The sequence below is a fragment of the Saccostrea cucullata genome, unplaced genomic scaffold (assembly GCF_032062105.1).
Source record: "Saccostrea cucullata isolate Sc308-1 unplaced genomic scaffold, CSIRO_AGI_Scuc_v1 ctg194, whole genome shotgun sequence".
Taxonomy (NCBI): Eukaryota; Metazoa; Mollusca; class Bivalvia; order Ostreida; family Ostreidae; genus Saccostrea; species Saccostrea cuccullata.
This window is the reverse complement of record NW_026939778.1, coordinates 464,596-486,565: the sequence shown is the minus strand read 5'-3', so window position 1 is coordinate 486,565 and position 21,970 is coordinate 464,596. Positions and strand designations below refer to the sequence as shown.

Here is a 21,970-nt window from a genome sequence, read left to right as displayed (position 1 = left end):
GGTTGGCTAGAATATAAATTAGGAATATCTCAAATTCTCCCTTTTTGCCAAGGATCTTAAAAAGAAAGGTACACGAATTTTGTAGCACTCTGACAGAATTTAAAACAATAACGTTATACTTTCAAACACATTTGTTTCTAAAATAGTTTCATGAAATATTATCGACGAATATCTGATTTGATGATTAGGCGCATGGATGAATTATTCCTTTTCGTGGAAATAAACGATTGGCTCGGATTGAAAATTTGCCATGTCAGCATACATGTTGCGTAATTTGTATTGAAGCTTTGTTTATGTTTTACAAGCAACATATGTCAGGTTTATTTATGCACTTGTGTAATCGTGCTTTAGTTTTACAAATAAAATCCTAAATCAAAAGAAGAGAAAGGGTGGGGTGGGGTGGCAATAAAATTGATCTCAAAACATTTATAATAGGTGTCTATCATTTTTCACATTTATCCAATCGACCATCCTTAATTTCTAAATTTAAGTCATTTTTAGAGGGCATGTTGATGTTTAAAAAGGGGGGGGGGCTTGGAAGTAAAGTTATAATAACAGATCCAGCTTTGATGATTTAATTTAACTTGGAGAATTCAATATTGTGAGGGTAATGTTTATTAGATTCAGGCTATATGTTACTAGTATTATCAGGCATTTGGGGCTTAGGTCCAGACTTGGCTGAAATTTTGCCCTCCATATTAAACAACAGGACAAAGCCAACCTCAAATGTGCTTTTAATACCTGGAACGGCCATTATATGAGTATATGATGTAATATTATGCTTTCATGTTGTTTCCTGCTGTTGCTTGTTGTTTAGGGTTGCATTTTACGCTTGGCAACTCCGTACTGCTGTTAAACATGACCAAACACCGACAATATCAAAATAAACGTGTTTAAAAATCATGTTTTTTTTATTTTCCTCGTAAATAATATACATTTTTAAAGTGCATAGACATCTGTTGAGTAAAACTAATGGATGTAATCATGAATTTAAACATTTATTTATTTATTTAAAAAAAAAAACACGTGAAAACTGAAGTCACTTTTCAATGACACACCTCCTCAGGCTCCTGTCTTTATATTAACATAAAATTTCATGATGTTTCATGGAATCGATGCATTTCATGTATTTCTAATTCGCCATGTATATTACAGCAGTTACATGATAATTATGTCACAAAAGCCCACCAACCATTTGCTAGGCATTACAAAAATACTGACAATATATAATAAATAATATTTCAATAAAATGAAATAATGTTTGAAAATTTAATTTCACTTGGTATCACTAAAGATGGGGATGGATTTCTTTGAGGCAATAACGCTGTGCGGTCCTAGCTGCCGATTGGTCTGTCTGGGTTACATCTGTACAGAGTAAACTGTAAACAAAAGAATAAAATGTATCTCAAGGCAATATCAACATAATATATAACAAAAGAAGATATAAATCGGCTAGAGTGTTTGGCCTTACCGATAATTTTGTCGTTTATCAATTGTTTCATCGTTGAAAATAATTAAATGATTTAATTCACAAATATTAAATATATAATTGGGACATTAAGAAAAATATATTGTATAAAGGAGTTAATATTGAGCTTATTTAATTTTCACAGTATGATGCGTGGCATTTACCCCCGGGAAAAATGTTCAAAGACAACACAGTATCACTGAATAGAAATCACTGTTAATTACTTCAATAGAGAAAATACACGTAAATAACATGTTTATTTAATTTATCTCGGAATTTTAAAATGTTCAGAATATTACTAAAATTAATTATAAATTGAGTAATACGTTGTAAATTTATATTTTTTAGAATTTAGATCTAAGAGGAGATCACTCTAACTGCAGAAAAATACCTTAGAATCAGAACTCTTTAGTGTGCAGTGTAGAGAGGGTTCTTAAGATTGAAAATTGATTAAATAAAACTACAGTATATTTCATATCCCAGATACCTACAGATCTGTATACCTGTAGATAATATAGTATGATGTGATGTTAAATTTAGGTTGTCATGACCTAGATATATTTATAATCAGAGATAAACTACCATTTGATTTAAGAGCAATTTAAGTGACATTTCAATTTACTAGCATCAATATTATAATAAAAGTGGTAAGGCCGGAGAACTAAGGAACATAAATGGTTATCTTTTTCTTCCCTCAAGGGCACGTTACAGTACCAGTGTACGTGATTTTTTCATAAATCGGTCAGCTTACGTCATCAATGCAGCCATTAAAATGTTCGTATCCCTCTCCCCATCCGATTTTCATACCGCACTGAGCACGCTCCACCACACCTGCAATAAACATTTTAATATAAACATGTCTTACTGTTACTGCATATACAGTGCCTGCAATTATAGAGAATGAATCAAGACTCAGAGTTTAAAAGCTTATTCATGACTTACCGACTGCATTCTTTTCTGACGTCTGTGAATCTGACGTCACTTTAATACTTCCGTTATCTATTACCAAGGTAACTGTTCTCCACTCTGTGGCTGGAATCTAGAAAAAAATATTGCTATACATAACTACATATATTTCAATGAATGATTAAAAGCATGTATAATTGGTTCTGTTGGCGATCTTCTTGAAAGGGAAATGCATTGGAGTAGGGCCTTGGGCAACGTATAAAACAAAACTTCCGAAACTTGTATCGGTAGCTCCATGCACTGTCTTATTCCCTATGCACCTCCCGTACTTCATGACCACCGTACAATTACTAGTATAACATAACAAAAAGATTCATTAAATGTACATATATCTAGGACATATATCGCAACATTCTAAATGCTGTGTATTTGTTGTATATTTTGGCTTTAAAAGTGTGGATGTTGTTAATATAAGGATTTAAATTGATTTCAATATTGCAGCTTTGCAAGGACTAATGTAGAGAAACGGCAAATTAATTCTCATTTTAACTCTATATTTACTAAAAATGTTTTATTTCATAAGTGTTAACATTTTCATAAGAATTTACCCTGTTTTAATTAATAACCATCAAAGTAAACTTTTACTAAATAAATGTTATTAATATCCAAATTTTAAATGAACCCCTTATGAAACCAAATTACAAAGTACTTTATATAATTCCTTGATGATCGAATTAAGATAGCACCGGCATCTATAAACCAGCCATCCGAATTCAGATACAAAATGACATTACATCCATGACTGACGAAGTATAAAATTCGACTCATGGTAATACGGGTAAATAATGTTTTTATTTTGCGTTTCCGTATTTAAAATACCGGTAAAATTCAGTACTGGAAATATCATATGTATACACAGTCATTCATGAAAACATTGGGAATAGGATATTCAAGACCGTAGTGTTAAATAATTTTCATTATTTACTATTATTAATTTTCTAGCAAGAGTTGTCGTTCCCGCTACGCTAATACAAGCCTTTGTCGAAGTTTGGTATTCGAGGTTCTTGGAAGAAATGAAAAGAAATTCTTGACAAGTTTTGGAACAATTAGAACATAGCTCGGCCTTTTCCGTCAAGTCGAGCTTTTTTCTCTCGACTAGACGGAAAAGGCCGAGTGATGTTCCGAGTGGTGTTTGGAAGCGTAGTGGAAAACAACTCTGGATCGGAAAATTGGGAATGCATTATCATAAATTATAGGTTTGAAACTTCAATAATTGTTCCTTCTCATAATCTCATATAAGAGTGGTAACACGAATTTTGTATTTACAGACATGATCCCTGAGCTATAAATCTGTATGAAAAAAAAGGTTTGCTTTTTTCCCCGGAGAGCTACAGTTCAGCAGGTAGTAATTCTATATCTGCAATAACTTTTTAATCTAATACTAACAAATCCCACTTGCTAAATATTTATGTAAAATATTAATTCAAAATAATGGAATTTTGCTTACTTAGTTTTATGAAAGAAATCTTAAGAACAATAATCTTGGTTTGTTCATTGAAGAAATTGGGTCACGTCTATAAAAAGACTTATTTTAACATCAAAATGTCATACTACTTGTACAATATATTATTATTGAAATGCATGAATGCACACATTACGTTACACGAAATCGTCACGGGGACTAGGAAGTAAAATAAAGCAACCTGGTGGAAATAAAGACTTCTGTATGCAGTAATTGCTTAAAAAATATAACAAGTGTGTATAAAAAATTAAAGAAACAAACCCCGTTGAAAATGTTTCAGCAACATTGATGCTCAAATTTTTATCCACCAAAAAAAAAAAAATTAAGTTCTGCTAGTAATTTACAAAAATATCAGTATCTCATCGTTGCATGAAAAAAACCTAAGTTCATGTAACAGTTGTTAACGTGTTTTATTATCAGGAAAAAATTCACCCACATGCGTTAAACCTTCTACAAGTTTCAAAGCTAAAAAGATGTTTCTATTTATGCATAATTTGGAACTAAAAAAAAACTATTCGTACATTCGTTGAATCTTACAGACTTACCGGGGATTTAACACGTATTGTGTGCATCTCTCTAGTAGTCGACAACACGGAAACAAAGTTCCCATCCACAGTACTGCCGAGAATCAAAGATGGCTTCCTTTCACAGTCGCCGTTGTACAGGAGTACTTCGTTCTTTGGGTTAGACAGTACATGCCGATATCGAATTTTTACGTAAAGATATGAACCAAGGTCCATGTTGGCAAACCGGGCCATTGCCAACACGGATTGCCCACTGAAGCACGCTGTGCCGCTGGTTGTTATGGTAACGTTGTCGGCACGGACGTGTGTTCTGGCAATGGACTCGTCAGTCAAGCCGTGTGTGAACGGTAAGTACACATCAGGGGAACAAACTGCAAAATAACAGAAAAAATAATTTGATTCAAATACTGTACGTCGAAGACTAAAGTGTATTTTTTTTAAAATTTACTTTTTAAATTTATTTTTCAGGATAACAAGATTTAAAAAGGACATACTAAGTACATGTAGGTGCGTATTTTCATTTTATGAACTTATGTTTTTAAAATCTCTTGTGTTCAATAAATCAAATACATATGAAAATGAAACAAACTTATGATAACGCACATTGTTTTATATACCACAGAAAGATTTTTTGCACAGTGTATCGGCATATTAACTAATACATGTACTCAGTATATCGATGTATACATAATAATAATTGTATTTTCTGATTAATAACATTTTTTGAGCAGATAGCTCAATTTTACAAAAAAATTCATTTCTTGTTCAGAGTATGTCAAGCTACGGCGAATTAATAATAAAAACTACTTTGAAGATCTTTATTTACACATAAACTCTGTTCCACGATACAAATGTTTCATAAAAATGCATATTAGTTGTGTGGGATGCTTCGGGTCTCATTTGGAACTAAAAAATGGCATGGACTGAAAACCACACTGACTAAGACCGCAACCAAAGAATCACGCATCGGGCTATATTGTGTGTGGAACGACAGTGAAACCAGACAGGTCTACCATCAATTCATCATCTTTAATAGTGCTCTATAATAACTTTTGATGAACAGAATATGCTATCCGATGAAAGCTAATAATCTGTTCACTGTAATGACAGAGGGGCACAGGCGTGGGCGAATACCGCAGATTATGAGTACGCATATGGCAACGAGTGGTCATGAAATATCTCCTTATGCTACACATGTAGCTCCTGCGAAATATTCCTTGAAACTGCATCAGCTAATCTTTTTTTGTTAAAAGAAAAAAGGTTTTCACTCCAGTTACTATGAAATATGTTTAAGCACTTATTCTAGGAATTCCATACCCATATTTATAGATATATATATAACTTTGTACATTGTGTTTTAAATTTGAATTCCATCAAACACATACCTCGTTTTCCAAGTAGGAGATTTGTAAGCGTTTCTGAGGATCGACAGTCACAGACCTCGGGCCGAAACTCGGTACCCGGTGAACATTGCTGGATCATCCACTCCTGCTGGATCCGCCCGGGAACACCTGGGTTTGACTGGAAATATACATGACGCTCGAATTTGTCCGGACTTCCTGGAACTGCACGTTTATCGCATTCACCTATAATATAAATATATGTAGAAAATAAATATACTATGGAATATACGATTTTTTCAGCAATGAGCATTTTTATCGTGTGTTGCATTTACATAATCCTAAAATTCATGAAAAGATAACCCATTTAGCATTGCATAATTTTTTTCAGGAAATGTGTTAACATTTTTATTAAAGTTATTGATTGAAATTATTGTGTTTTTATGTTAGTTATAAACTATGACGTTCAGGTCATTTTTAATCGCCTCTCTTAGTCCCCTCCCGACTGATAGATTGAAATGTTCCGACACAAACTTCGATTTCCAATTTGAAAAAGTTTTAAAAAATAAATATTGCTTAAGAAAATATTCCGATCCCCCCCAATATAACCCATTTTTTATTATGAGTCGAGAGAGGGCAAGAAGAAGTTTTCTAAAAAAAAAAAAACCAACAGACATAATATATATATATGACGTAATATCCATGATCCTAGGATCAAGAGGAAAACGACAAACACCAATCGGAACTTCCCAGGTCTTCCCGACAATCGCATTGTGTTACGTAGGAGTCTATGACAACCGCCTTCTGCTAAACTTTGAAATGCATTTATGGAGACCTCTTATATCTAAATTTTGAAACTTAACTTTCGTTAACATAAATAATATTAACTTAAATATACTATAGAATGGAGCTCCAACCCGTCTATCTCATATTTTATTAAATAGGAAGCGACATCATTTTCTAGAACATCCGGTGATGTAAATACATTCGAGAAGTTTTTTCGAGCTCGCCAGAAAAGCCTGAGAAGTAGCGATTGGACAAACACACTTTTGTTTAGAACATGAATTCCGCATTGAATGTTATAAAATATTATTCTTTTATCATTATTTGTAATCACATTTCAATATACCAGATTCTTTGATTTTATTCTTAAATTCCTGTTGAGGTCGTTGATTTCCTGTTTTGCATACACTTGTAAATTGGGTGTTACAGTTAAATATTTAGTAACACTGACATAATTACACAGAGAGACGTAAAACAGGTAGATAGATATATTGACACTCAATGAATAAAATATTTTTAAGTAACAAACCCCTAATAGGCATCATAAAATTTCCTGAAAAACATAATCTTCATGTTATCATGATTTCTACGTGGCGAATCTTATAAAAACGACACATAAATCTTGATATATTGCAAACAATCACAATTTGGCTTTAATAAAATTATTTTTTACAACAGTTAACACAAGTCATTCATCTGGGACAAGAAAATGAAATTGACAGAATGTCCAATAACGCCCAGTAAAAAAAGATGAATTATTACCTTGTAAGAATACTGGCTGGATTTCACTCTCGCCAATTGGGCACCTGCTTTTGCAAAATCCGACGTTCTTCACACATCCCTTCCCCTCCCTGAAGGCCATTCCCGAGGGACAACACTGGGGGACCGAATATCCGTCACGGCACTCCCAAAAAGCCTTGCAGTTTCCTTCGTGGGAATATTGAAGTTTTTCGGCACTTTTGCGGCATTTGTCTTTGAATTTTTAAAACAAAGTAAGTTAAAGCTATTGTTTCCATTGATGTTCCACTTTATTGAATTTTCCAATTGTATATAGTCAATTGAAAATTTCTCTTTAGCTTTAAGAAAAAAAGTCAATTTATTCAATAAATTTCATTCTTCATTACTCACCATAAGGACAAAGCACATCTTTGGGCAGACGACAAGTTAAAGCGGTTTGACTCCAGAACAATCCATAGGCACATTCCTGTTCTATTGGAACAACATTCCCGCTTTCCCCCGGGTAGCAGACGACGAAGCGATCACAGCGGCTGGGGTGGTTAGCGTATCCCAACCCTCCATCTATTGTACATCCTCTACATAATTCTGAAAAGAGCCATAAAAAAGTCTCATCTTCATGCGTATACTTACGTATATTTGTACCTAAATTAAATATCAATCGAAATTAAATTGTATTAGTTTAATATTTATATATTTGAAAAACTGCTTTAATCAAATTATTTACTAAATACGTATAATACGTAATAAGTACTGCATGATTATATGCTTTGCTGTACTATCATCACCCAATTAGAATGTAAAGTCTGATAAAAATGGCATTCAACGAAGAAAGTCTACAGCTTGCTTACAAAAACTTATTTGACAGTAACCAATGAATAGCGCAATATTATAAGTTAAAGTAATTTTTGAATTTTCCTGTGAAGTAACACGTGAAAGGATTGTTATGGTCACCTTTAATGATATATCAATCAGGATTGTTCTACTAGCTCGGTATTAATTGCCTGTAAATGACACCTCTCTGTATTCTACTTTTATGAATACACCTGGGAAACATTCATGTGCCCTACTGCCTTATAAATCAAATAAATAAACATAAACCTAATTACACCTTTAAGACCTACGTGCACATATGTAGCGCCCCTAGATTTTTCTTTTATTTTTATTTATTTATTTTTTTTTTGAAATTGTATAATTTGTATATTGTTTTACGAGAAAATGTTATTTTCTTTCGAATTTTCCATGACCAAAAGGAATTTATTTTGCTCTTACAATGTACTTGCCATGATTACAGTTTGTCAAACTGTATTTTAAGATAAAAATTATAAGGTCTTTCACTTAAATTAAAAACAAAAAATCCCTCATTCCCGATTATGACAAGGAGCACACGGCGGGTGTGACCGGTCGGCAGGGGATTCTCACTCCTCCATGGCACCTGATCTTTCGAATTTTCGTTTTCCGATTTTTTTCATTAAAACATATTGAAGCATTGATAAAATGATAAAGAATGCATGAATTCTTAAAGGATTACCTTTAGTCAGATTCATTTTCAGTGTTTTCCTTTGCTTTAAGTCTAAAATGCTATCAAACTTCAGAACTGGCACCGGAGGTAAGGAAATCACGGTTTCATCCTTCTTTATTATCTTTGCAGTACCCTTCTGAACAATTGGAGGCATTTGCTTTGTATTGACGAATGCTTTTGCTTTGTTTGATTTAGAAGTCATGATTTTCGTATTGCTTTTGATGGTGGGAGAGGCACTAGAACCAGAGGCTAATGTTTTCTTTTTCTTCGGAATAGGTTCCCTAGATACATCGATTCTGTCAAATATCAAACCTACTTTGTTGGTTTCGGGAATGTTCATTGTATTGTTGCTTTTTACAGGTTTGTTTCTCCTTATGTAACGAACGAAAACTGGATTTTTCAAGAGTTTTATTAAATCTGAAGGCATTTGGGGTGCACTGTCATGTTTCCTCATCTTCACGTTCTTTAAGTACATTATAATGTTGTTTCTACTCTTTGAATCAATAATTTTTGGTGGAATTACTAACTCATTTTCGTTTGGTTTCAAAGGTCCCTTTCTGCGAAGTACAGTCACTATCTCATCAATAATGGCGTTATTGTCCAGTAGCTTAAGTACTCCACTCCTTTCTCGTGTTTTTTCTTTAGTCACCACACCGACTTTTTTCTTTTCATTCACAGTCTTCGGCTTTTTATTTTGAAGCAGATCAACAACTCCGCCTACTTCGTAATCAAATTTTTTAACAGTGAACCCAACTGGAAGGTTGGTTGTTGGATCCAAGAATGCACTATATTCGTTCCCATTAAATACATCTAATCCATTCTCTGTTTGTTGATAAACTGGTTCCCCTATATTTCCACTGATGGCCCCTGGAAAAATCGGGATCGGATAAACCTTAGCATTGCTTTTAATAATTCCAATGACATCGTTTCCATTAGAGCTAGAACCAGTCTTTTTAAATCTGGGAGGAAGTTTAAAAAATGTTCTGAATTTAAAGGGACCACGGTCAGTTTGCATTCTAGGGTTGAATGGCAACTGAACTTTGGAATCTTGAACCGACACTCTCAGGTCATTCCGTGAAACTGGTATTCTTCCAACTCCAACAGAATTCTGCATTCTTTCGGTTAGGTCTGAACCAACAAGCCCTAATGGATTCGGTAACCCTTTTATTTGCAGTCCAACGTTCCCAATAGTATTTTCATTTGTTTTTGGTGTACCTAAACCAATATCTGCGAATGATGTTTCTAAGCTTGTTGGTGTGTTTGATCCCATATGTCCAACAAAAGTGTCGACTTGTGAGGCACTTGGACGAATGACCCCAACTGACTGCACTCTTGTACCAACTCGGTCCATCTCATTGCTCAATGTTTTTGATGTACCTGTACTTGAAAGCTGAATTGAATTTACAAGTTCTGGTGTACTCAGTCCAACTTTTCCTTCTAATGTATTGAGAAGCTTTTGATTCAACTTGGCTGCGGCCATTTCTTGTGGAAATAACTTTCGAGTGGACATTTCCTTAAAATTTAAGGTAACCTTTTCTTGTGGATCAAGTGGAGGATCATTTGGTATGATTATATTGGGTAATTGGTGATCAAGAATTTGAGGTTCATTTTTTACAATAGGTAAACTATTTAATGATTTAGATACGTTGAAGACAAACCCTCCAGATGGAATAGGAACTGAATTTTGCGGAAACATTCCATTGCTATCGGATTGTAAGGACCCGGCTAATGAATTGGTTTCAACATTAGAAAACACTCTAGAAGATGGAAAAACAACTGGTCCTTTTCGAATTCCTGCAAAGTGTAAAAGTTTATTCTGTTTGTTTGCTGCGTTTCTTAAAGATAATGGGCCAGGAATGTCTGGCAGTGGACGATCAAGTTTGTTGGTTTTCAGATCAAATTTTGAATCTAATGGAATGGTTGAAAGTACATTGTGGAGATCCACACTGCTGCTTTTACCCGTTTTTTGAAAGTTCCTTTCCAACTTGGGATATAATTGATTTTCCAAAGGCTGGCCATTAGTTAACATTCTAAATAAGTCCAGATCTGGAATCCAATTTGGGTGGAAGGTTTTTCTTATGTTAATATTTTTGTCTAAGAAATCTCTGTTTGAAAGTACCCGTACATTCTGGAGCTGGAGATTTATTTTCCCGTTTTGTACCTTGGGAATATTAGAAGAAGAATTGAATGTTATAGACTTGGGATTCACCAAACCGATCTGTCTTCTCTTATTTGGAAATATCCATCCTTTTTCTAGTGTTAGAAGACTGTTTTGATCACGAACCTTCCCAAAAGAGTGGAATTTTTTGTCTACATTATGTGGAGCGTTGCTTTGAATGGCACCATGGCCACTTCCAAGGAAATGTAACCGAGGGGATGGATCTTGTCCCTCTAAAGGAAACACACCGTGTAACTGGTCAGCTGCCATATTATTTTCAAATATGATGTCATCGAAGCGATGCGAACGTGTATTTAGGAAAGAAGAAAGTTCTTGAATAGTGTTTGTGTCTCGTTTGAGTGGAATAGGTTCTAGTGTAATTCCACGTTGCTTGGCCAAACGAATGTGAGAAAGTAATGAGGGGTGACGACGAAGTATAGCAGGGTTGTAGACGAAACGTCCGGAAGATTGAACGAAAATAGAAAAAGGCACTAGAAATCCTTTACTATTTGGAAGTGGAATAGCTCTATCTATTCCAGGAGGTAGCACTAGATGATATTCATATATTACAGGCATTTTAACGACAATACCATTTTGAAAATCGTAGTTAAGGTAATATATCGGTATATTTCCAACACTTTTAGAGTTTTTGGAATTTGAGATCAAAGTCTGCGTTAAATCATTTGAAATATCCCGGTTTGATATCTTGGGTTTAATCACATTTGTTCCCGAGTGTGATTTCTCTGAATTAGATTGCAATTTGTTCTTTGTAGATTTGGGAAGATTTTTTACTATTTTTGTTTTCAAAGGAATCTCTCTCTTCTTATTTGGCAATGTCATTTTGGTTGTGGGTAATCTGGCAATTTTAGCATTCTGGATAACTTTCTTCTGTTTGTTTACAGCATTTCTAAGTGAGGAAGATACAGATGGTGTGTTGGCTTGTTTCTGTAGATTGTGTAGATTTCTTGCTTTTGAAATTGAATTTTCAAGTTTCCGCCTCTGTGAAAAAGAAATCTTCTTGTTGATTTGTTTATTAGAATAGCCTCGTTTTGAGGTCGATTTGATTACTCTTTTGATAGGTTGAATACTTTTCTGAGAAAATGGTATCACTTTCCTTTGTATTTGACTTTTTCTTTTCAAATTTGTGAACTGGTTAGCTCTTTTTCTTAGTGTATTTTTAGCTGAAGCCACTTTCACTTTGTTTGAAATTGCTTCCGCTGTCCTGACTGAATATGATGGTTGTCTTCTTGGACTGCTTTGAGATAAATTATATCCATAGTTATATTTCTTCTTCTGACCATAGCCATACTTCTTATAGCGATGATATCCTGGAAAGAAAAAAACACATAGCTAAATAATAACAAGTCTCTTGGTACACAAACACGTGTTTATATAATACTGGTCACTCCCAGATTAACAATTTTTTTTAAAGCTGCAATAATTTAAGTTCTTTCATTTCTCGGCTTTTATTTAATCTTCCATGCCTTTTGCTAACATACACAACATGTCTCCTTTGTCAAGAATATATGTAAATTTTATGTTTTGAATGCCTTTAACCTAAACACATCGGTACGATACAAGGTCATAATTCAGCAAACATCCTCGTGTACGTAATATAGGGCAGTTATTTACCCTGTAGGTGATCAAATTCGTAAATCTTGACAAGGTTGTGACTTTGTAACCATTGATACAACATATCCAATTCTATCTTTTTCAAGAATTTTCATAGAGCCGAATTTCAAAATCATAGTTAAATATCATTACTGAGTTTGAAGGCATTTAGTAATGTCTTTTAAGTAAATATCCCACAGATAGTTGCGTGTACCTTTGTTCCTGTAGGATTTCCCATAAGATGGATATTGTTGGAACTTCTCATTCTTTAAATGTTGTGCTGGAAAAAAAAAATTAAATACCAATATTTTTTTTTATTGCAATGCAGTCAAATTAATCGACTTTCTGTAAATAAAAAAATGCTTTCTCCACGTTTATTTTTGACCGAGTTTAATATTGTAAGTAATATGCATGAAAAGGTTAGACAAGTACATGTTTTAGATCGATATTTTCGTATATTAATTAATACTTATTAGGGGTACCAATGTCTTATCCATAACCCCTATTCTACTAAAAATGATATTTTCAAAGAATCTAAGTTAACTAAATGATGCTATTGTGCACGTTCTATTTTTAATTTCGATCACACAGATATTTAGGGTTCACCATATTATAAAAAAAAATGAGACGTGTGATTACACGTACGGGATCGGGCTGGGGTGTTAACATTTCGTGCATCCAGAAGTCAATATCTCTAGTTATAATGATCGAACTATATGGAGATAACGAACAGTATTCATTCACAAAAAGTTCAGTAAATAATACAAAGTAGGAGCAGAGCAAACACAGATCTCCAAAGCATCAGAGATGGGAGCAGGTGCCATGGAGGAGTGAGCATCTCAAGACGACCAGTCACACATGTCGTGTGTTCCGTGTCATGATCAGGAAATAACGAGAAAATCCGTTGGCAATTCAGTGTCTATACACTGAAAAATGACCTAACAATTAGTATGAAATACGTCAGTCAGCATTTGACTTAATGATAAATTGTATTTGCTGAATGTCAATTTTAACACAATGAAAACGATATTAATACCAAAGGAAGAAAAGACAAAAGTTATTATTTAACATTATGTGGAAGTAATTGCGGTTATGCTGTATAATTTTAACCCTATATATAAAATTAATTGATTTTTTGAAAAATCATAGTAAATAATAAATTCGGTGGTGGAAGTCCAGACATTTCCATATTTCCGTCCATTTTACACAATCCAGGCAGCTATATAATGTCTTTTATTAGGACAACAAAGTGAAGCCTAACATGAAAATTGTTACGCTTTAACGGAGAACCTGTTGTAAATTTACACAGTGTGGTCATATTTTGACAGGAATGAGGAAGGTTCTGCGATTTTTATCTGACATTTTATTTCAGTAATTGACCAATATGCATCATTACGAAGATTTTTGTATACATACATGAAGTTTTATTTGTTCCATTTTTGTATCGAACATGAAGTTAAATACTGTTTTATTTGTTCCATGACGTTCAAGATATATAAATAATCCGTGATTGTGACGACACTACATGTGTTTGTCATGATGTGAAAATGAAAATGAAGGAGGACGAAAAAAAAAAACAAGAAAAAAACATTTAAAACATATATTACATGGAATAATAGTATAAATGAGGAAAAAAATAATTGGGGGACAGAATTAATCGTGCATTTTGAATTTAAACATTTTTTAATTTCTAAGCTTCTTGTTTTATTATCAGGTGAGGAAATTTAAGTACATTGTATATTTGGTCTAGTTAATTAAGTATAGTGTTCATTTTTTTCCCGAAGGTTTGACAATGCAGCACAAGTATATAATGGAATTCGCTGGCTACATGAACATGTTTAGTTTTACAAAGTGTAAAATAACATTCAAGTAAAAAATGGAAGTCATTGGCTACATGTTTAGTTTTACAAAGTGTAAAATATTATTAAATAAAAAAAATAAACAGACTAAATAGATATTCTTTAAATTACAGATTTTGGTTATGATCTATAAATAAATAAGTATTAAGTTAAAGATAAAATTTTACACAGTTTAAGCGAAATACAAATTGAATCTACATTAATATTATCTTTAAAAAGGAGAGAATTAGAAAAGAAGTGAAATTTCTTAACTTTCAGTTCAGTTTTTGGCCCCAGTTGTTATTGCCTACTAGGTTATAGCTTTTTGAAAAAAATATATACTCATAATCTCTTTATTTACTGAAAAGAAAGTGCGAACTTTGTATCGATTATTTACTTCAAAGAAATTTTCAACTTTTTAAAAACTTTATTTTTGTTTTCTTTTTGTAAATCATGACTGATTTACAATTTCAGTTTACGCTGTGTATTGGCAAAATAGAAGTTTCTTACCGTATCCTGAAGGTACACAATTACATATCCGATCATAGTTCACAAAAACATGACTATATGGACAGCATTTGAATCTATGAGGAAATGGAGCCAAAGTTTCCCTGTAACAATTCGGACGATTTGGAATAGGAACTTTAGTACAAACTATATTCGACAAAACAGCACCAACATGCAACATAGGCACTGCCATAGCTTATTTCGAAAATAATCCGTGCTTAAACAAAGTTCCATCATTTATTTGAATTAAATTTCGAATGTTGAAATCCTAATCGATAACGATTGATACATCGGAAGATCCCCGTCACCACTGAGGTGGGTCCCATGCTGGAAAAGGACTCCATGTCAGTATGTAATTGATGTACCTTATGGGAGAGTTTCGATCGCTCTACAGTAAGTAAACGGTAATTTGTCTTGGCTACGCTTCATTAATTAATCCTACAAAAATCCACAAAAATGTCAAGCGAGGTGTCTGTTAGCGTGCAGCAGGACTGGACAGTATTGTCAAACGTACACCCTTTCCCGCGTTCTTTCTGTCGTCTGACAGTGAAGTGTCGTAAAACAGACGACACCTAAGAAAAATGAACTGGTACGGAGAGATCTTTTTCCATTCAGCAGAAACCGGAATCACGACAAAAAAATTAAATTTTCCCAATTCCCTTTAGCATCTTTGCATATTTCTTATCTTTATCCTAAAAGAATGATCATAGGCAATAGGCAATAGGTACGTTAGATGAAGATTTTTATTTTATATGTAATAAAATTAACGTTTATCTGAAGGTCAAGGTAAGGTGTGTACTAATCGGTCATTTTATACTGATGACTAGTAATAAAAGACTACATGTTTGCTCATTAATGACCAGAACTAGGTGACTTTGGTCATTCTTCATCAAGTCGACACTTACCGAGGAAGAAATGATGAATTTTCAATGCACGCTTTCTGCATTTTTTTTTCTACCGAGATGGACGTTTTCAATCAAATACCGTAAAGAAAATCAACTATGAAGGCACAGTTCAATGAAAATCAGAGATCACAGGAAAAATTAATAATATATTATTATTTTGATTTCCTATTTGATTGATTTTAATTCTTCCCTCTAGCTGTTAAAGAAATCAAGTTTAATTTTTTGCCAAAAGGCAACGCAAAAGGGCTTTATTTGGTAATAACCAATATTTGCCCCCAAAATCGAACTTTGACGGAGTAATATTCAAATATGTTCTAAAACAGGGGGATACATGCTGACTTCAAAGCATTGAATATTTTCATTAGCAATGACGTCATATGTTTGAAATGACGTCAGAAAAATGACGTAAATTTAAAATCTCCATGATTTCTACAGAAAAATGTAAATATTGCGTCTATATTTTGAGTAAAAATCACCGAGTGCAGGTCTTCTCAGACTCAGTATTTTGATATAATGTGTAGAATGATAATATCAATTAAATATGCAAATATTGTTCCTGTTAATATGTTTTGTTAATTTATATATTTTTCATACAATTTATACAATTCAACACATTTTAAGAATTTTCCAAAATTTGACTTTTATGGGGGCAAAGATATGCAATATATTGAATTTAGTTCTTTTATTCCCTATGTATTTTTCTATCTAAACTACATGTGGAGTCCTTTAATTAATATCTAAATGAACATCTATTGATATGCAAATGTGTGATATTTTGGTCACATCAATTTACAATCCGCGTTGTCTTGCAAATTAATTACGTGACCCAAAAAATACAAATTTGATTTAATGACGGCCTCATCGATCATCCCAGATAATCAATTACAGTAGTTTTATACGCTATCGACTCTTTTTGGGACATCTTATCAATATTATCCAATGTAAAGGGGTCGTTAAACTATATACAAGTAGATAGTTTTCGCATGATGATAAAAACTTTCATGGCATATATCAGAAATTGCCTATTTTCGATGTTTTCTAGTGTCATCATCATAATAACCGTCAGAGAAAAGAACACAAAAGGTATTAATCATAGTTTTATAATAAACAGTATACATTTAAACAGTATGTGAAAGGGGAAAACGGGGGAGGGGCAGAGTGAAGGAGTTTATACAATGTCTCATTTTCAGAATTACCAGACTGGCATCAACGGGCTTCCTTAGAATTAATAGTCTGTTATAAAGCCTTTTGCCTTTTTTTGGAACACAGTGGTTCTGAAATCGAGAGGATGAAAGCATGAAAAAAAAATGAAAACAGGTATTAATTACGACACACACCGTCAAATTTCTATCAGAAAAGCCCACTTTAGACCGCGCCTCAGATAAGCTAAAATCGTTCATTACCTTGAGGATTTGAAGAAATGAATTTTCAGAGCATGATATCAATTTCTGTCTGTATATTTCTATTCTTCAAGTGAAATTTTAATTTAATGTCCATGCACAATATAAACTTGTCAAGAAAAAAAATTAGGGTAAATAAGGTCTTCAGTGAATAATTTCCATAGATATTGAACTCCTCTTAAGTCTCTACAACTTTTTCATTTTTCTACATTTATGATTAAATACTCTTTAGTACTAGTATGTTTTTTAAATGAGAGAACATAAACATATCAATAAAATCGGTAGTTACTCATTTATTTCTATACGATATAAGCTATAGATATAACATTCATATATTTTGTAAAGTCAGAAGTCATCATTTCATGAGTTTTATGGTCGATACAACGACCTTGTCAGCAAATACAATCTATTAATGAGTCAAATGCTGACAGACGAATTCATGCTAATATTATTTACACATGGAATTGTCGATGGATTTTTCTGTTATTTCCCGACCATGACAAGGAGGACATGTACACGGCGGATGTGACCGATCGGCAGGGGATGTTTACTCCTCCGTGGTCCGTGATCCCACTTCTGATGTTTTAGAGGTTCTCGTTCGCTCTGTATTGTTTTAATGGACTTCTTCTTGAGCTTGAATACTGCTCGTTATATCGTTATATATTTCATTGAATGATAGGAAAAAAAGTATTTTTACATAGCATTTTTTTTTCAAGGGCGATGCGCAGTTTATAATTCGGATGACAGCTAGATACGTATTTAGTTCCTTGCAAAAGCAATGACTGCCGTACAGAAGTTCATCGATCTAAGGATTTGTTCAAGTGTTAGTGAATTTGTTGTCATATATTACCAGGGGTAAGTTTTACCGTTGAATTTTTACATTTAGTATAATTTTCTTTATGAAATGCATTAGAAATCCTCTATAACATACGCGAAACCTTGTCACTGCGCGGTAGAATACACAGTAGGATATATAATTTTGCATTTTCAATACTCTAGGAACACCGACGCTTAATTGTTTTGCCCCAATTTCATAAATACAACTACTCTATTAAATTAACGTTGAAATACAACAAATGTGCGTTTAGAATCAGTTCGTCATTTTTCCCTCGCAATGTTCATTTGCGTTATTTAACTTTCCAACGTCACAAACGGCTCTTCTAATAAGCACAACAGTTCTGAAAGGCGCTAAATTCATGATAAAGATTAACGAAATAAACAATGATAAAGAAAGAAAATTAGAGAATGTAAATATAACCATTCAATTCTTATTTTTTGGAAGCCGTTGGTCCTATAACACACCTGGCCGTGACGATAAATTATCATTCAATTTGTCCGCACGGCCAGGTGTAATATACATGTAGGACCGACGACATCCAAAAATAAGAATTCAATGCTTAAATAGAGCGTTAGATTGAAGGCTTATTTCCCGTTTACTTCCTTTGATATCATTTAAATCATAAAATTCAAGTGATATCCTCAGCGTCGGCTCCAAGGTTAAGGTTTTTGGAGGTGTTTTCTTATTAAGGACGTTCGATCCTGAGATTTTGAGCGTATTTTGGTCAGGTCCTTTATTAATAAAATTCTGCATCATTTTTAAGTTTTAACATTAAATCTGAATTCTAAAGTGCAAATTTAACTATATATACAATGAAAAAACCGCGATTAAATTCCATTGTAGTAGAATTAAGCTAGGGACTATATTTTGTGGCGGACGGTTTTTTAGACGAAAATGATCAGTTTTTTTTCCATTTTGAACTATAACAGTACTGTTAATTTTGGATTCCTATTTTACCATCCTGGTTGCACACAAAGCTGTTTTTTGCAGTGAAATGTGTTATGCTGGTTTTGAAATATCTATTAAAATATTTCTTATGAATTCTGTCAACAAAGTGTAACAAATATAGTAAATATATTCTGAAAATCCGGGAAAAAATTGAGCCAATTTTAACATAAAATTGACACTTTTTTAGTAATATCTGAAAATTAACATCCCTTTAGATGTTCTTTTCTAAATACCGGTATTCAAGATAAATTTGACCTATTTGCTTAAAATCAGAAAAAGTTTAAGACTTTAAAATAATTTTCTTGCTTATTGAATTTTCAATGCCAGAAAAATCACTTTTTATTAGTGCAGAAAGGTCAAATAATTGATTATGCGAAGCAATTTAAAACTTTTTCTTAGTCACAATTTTTAAGTGTCTTTTTTTAAAACAAACTTAAGAGTTCATTTTATTTCATGCTGTAATCGGATAAAAATATTGGAGGGGAAACGTCCAAAATTTAATTTTTAATTAAGACACACATTTCAGTGCAAAGAGGTCATATTAAATGTACTGTAGCGCCAAAAGAAGCGTATTGACCCCCATTTTTTCATTTGAAGTTTAATTAAGCTAAGTATGTAGAAACTAAAAATATACTTGTCAAAAAAAGTTTAAGACTTTAAATATCAGGATCGAACGTCGTTAAGTACCTTTGAGTCCTATATTGATCAGACATGCATGAAAGATGCTTCTTATGTGTTTCATTGTACCAGATGAGGTTTCAGATGCTGCAATTTCAGCAAAGTAATGACCAGGTTAAAGTCTTGGAGCAGGTTAAAATTTTGGTGCAGTGTTTGGTGTAGGTCTAATTTGTAAGTAATTGTAAGCCCTATGTTGACCGTACATACATCTAAGGATGCATACAACCAGGCTTGCGTCGGATGCTAACTCGGACCTACATTTTTCGGATGAGTGAACAGGTTAATGTTTTGGTACCGTACAGGTCTCATTTCCAAGTAACTATGAGCCCTGTGATGACTGAACTTGCATGGCAATCCTCCATGGCACCTGCGTCCACCCCCTGATCAGATTTTAAGACTTTAGAGGTCCAAATTTGCACTGCTCTTGATTTGTATTGTTTGAATGAACTTTTGGGCTTGGATATTGCTAGTTATCTCCATATATTTTATTGTACTCTCACTCATATTGAAACACCTAACTTTTCTACGATGAAGGTATGCAAATTTGAATATGTACTTGTCAAACAACTTAGATTTTAAGACATTATCGCCAATGGAATGCATACAGCTATATTTTCCCTGATTTGTATTGAATTATTGGACTTTGGAGCGTGCATTCTGTTTGTTATCTCCACATATCGTATTGAAAAAAACAAACATAGAGCTGATATGAAAGGAGAGATAACTCAAAAACTGTGACTCAATATTTTCTTGAAGAAGAAAGCTTCTGAATTCATTCTGATTCTTACATTTACATGTACATGTGTATTTTTCTAAGGGAGCTGTCTTCAAGTGAATTTTGTTTTTAGCACACAAAGTCATAGGTCTTAAGCTGAACAGGATTTATTTGAGGAATAACTGTCAAGTTTTTTGGGGGTTGCTTGGTAACTAACGATAGTTGGAAAGGTGGTGAAAATCCTGTTATGTATAAAGTACCCCACATTTCCAACTATCGCTGATGTCTCCGGCATACCCATCAAACTAAACAGCGATTCCTTAAATTAACATTTGCTAGGGCTGCTCAATGATTAAATTATGTTACCGGTGCTCTTTTTAAAAGAAGGGTTACAAGGAGAGAAATAAAACAGGGACTACAAGTATATTTTGGGAGAATTGCAGCGTAGAAACATAATTCCTTTTTGCATATCAAAATTGTCAGAAAATAATGAACAACATGCAATTAAAGGTGAAAAGTAATATGCTGAGGTAAATTTAATTTATAAAATTATAGGTTACATTTTAAATGTGTGAAATGTATATAATTTTTCAAACGAACAATTATCTTGTTAGACTTTTAGTGCTTTGGTTTAGGCACAAAACCGAAAAAAATTTTTTTTTTCCTTTTATTAAACAGACAAAAGATTTATCTCAATTCGTAGTAGCATCATCTTGAAGTACTTACATACATTTGATATCTTTGCATAACTGATTGGCTTCAGTGATATGATTATATGTTTAAGTCAATGGGAAAGATGGTAACTTTACATTAATTTTTATCTAAATGAAACTATCACTCAGTGAAATTGTCTCTATGAATCAATGTTTATTTCATTGGAAGAAGAAAAAAGGGCTATATTTAATTAATAAAACTCGAATTCGACACTATAGAAAATGAATTTCACACTGCAATTTTAACACTTCCGTCAGAAGACTTTAAATACTGTAATTAATTCTCATCATGGCCTTGTTCAAGTCACATTTGCAACACAAAGGATTCCAGAATTCTTCTTGTGGGCAATCGATTTGGTTATTATGCTGTTCAAAATTATTTTTCCTTGTTTTTGCATTTAGGTTTTTTCCCCTACAATTTTCCCGTTTTTCTGGAAGGAAAAAAAAAGGATAAATTATGTTATTTTCATTAAAATGTTCTTGACACACTAATATATACAGACTGTTTATATGTATTAGACATTGTCCAAAAAATCCTGTTTGTGTTTCTCTGTTCTCGTAGTGATATGTGAAGAATTTAACAACAATCGAATCAAACAGATATAGAATGAAGCTTTTCCTATGCAATTAGGAATTACTATGCGATAGAAGCATCGATGTTGTGCTTGTCATAAAGAATTCTTTATGTCGGCAATTCTTGCTTTTGAATTGATTTACTCTTCGAAGCAACCTTTTTTCGTCTTTGCGAAAGTAGCTTTAGATTGTCTTATTATAATTCATCACTGTAATTGAATTTAACAAAAAAGCAAACTATTTTCTTTTCTAGAAAAGAAACATATGAAGCCAATCACGACACTTA

At 33.1% G+C, this 21,970-nt stretch overlaps 1 protein-coding gene across 1 annotated transcript; it reads right to left on the bottom strand.

Annotated features, from left to right (window-relative positions):
* Positions 1 to 985: 985 nt before the first annotated feature.
* LOC134253939 (uncharacterized) lies at positions 986 to 12,282 on the bottom strand. Its single transcript, XM_062736515.1, has 8 exons — positions 8,810 to 12,282; positions 7,672 to 7,866; positions 7,306 to 7,515; positions 5,806 to 6,006; positions 4,442 to 4,791; positions 2,411 to 2,507; positions 2,220 to 2,299; positions 986 to 1,379 (listed from the first exon to the last, which is right to left on the bottom strand). The coding sequence occupies exons 1-8, from the start codon at positions 11,796 to 11,798 to the stop codon at positions 1,335 to 1,337; spliced, it is 4,167 nt and encodes a 1,388-aa protein (XP_062592499.1). The 5' UTR covers positions 11,799 to 12,282; the 3' UTR covers positions 986 to 1,334.
* Positions 12,283 to 21,970: the final 9,688 nt, after the last annotated feature.

Excerpts from the sequence above, each read along its gene's own strand:
- LOC134253939 (XM_062736515.1), bottom strand. The coding sequence starts at position 11,798 with ATGACATTGCCAAATAAGAAGAGAGAGATTCCTTTGAAAACAAAAATA. Across the intron at positions 7,516-7,671 it reads AGATGTGCTTTGTCCTTATG|ACAAATGCCGCAAAAGTGCC; the intron begins GTGAGTAATGAA and ends AAAAATTCAAAG. Across the intron at positions 2,300-2,410 it reads GTCAGAAAAGAATGCAGTCG|GTGTGGTGGAGCGTGCTCAG; the intron begins GTAAGTCATGAA and ends TGTTTATTGCAG.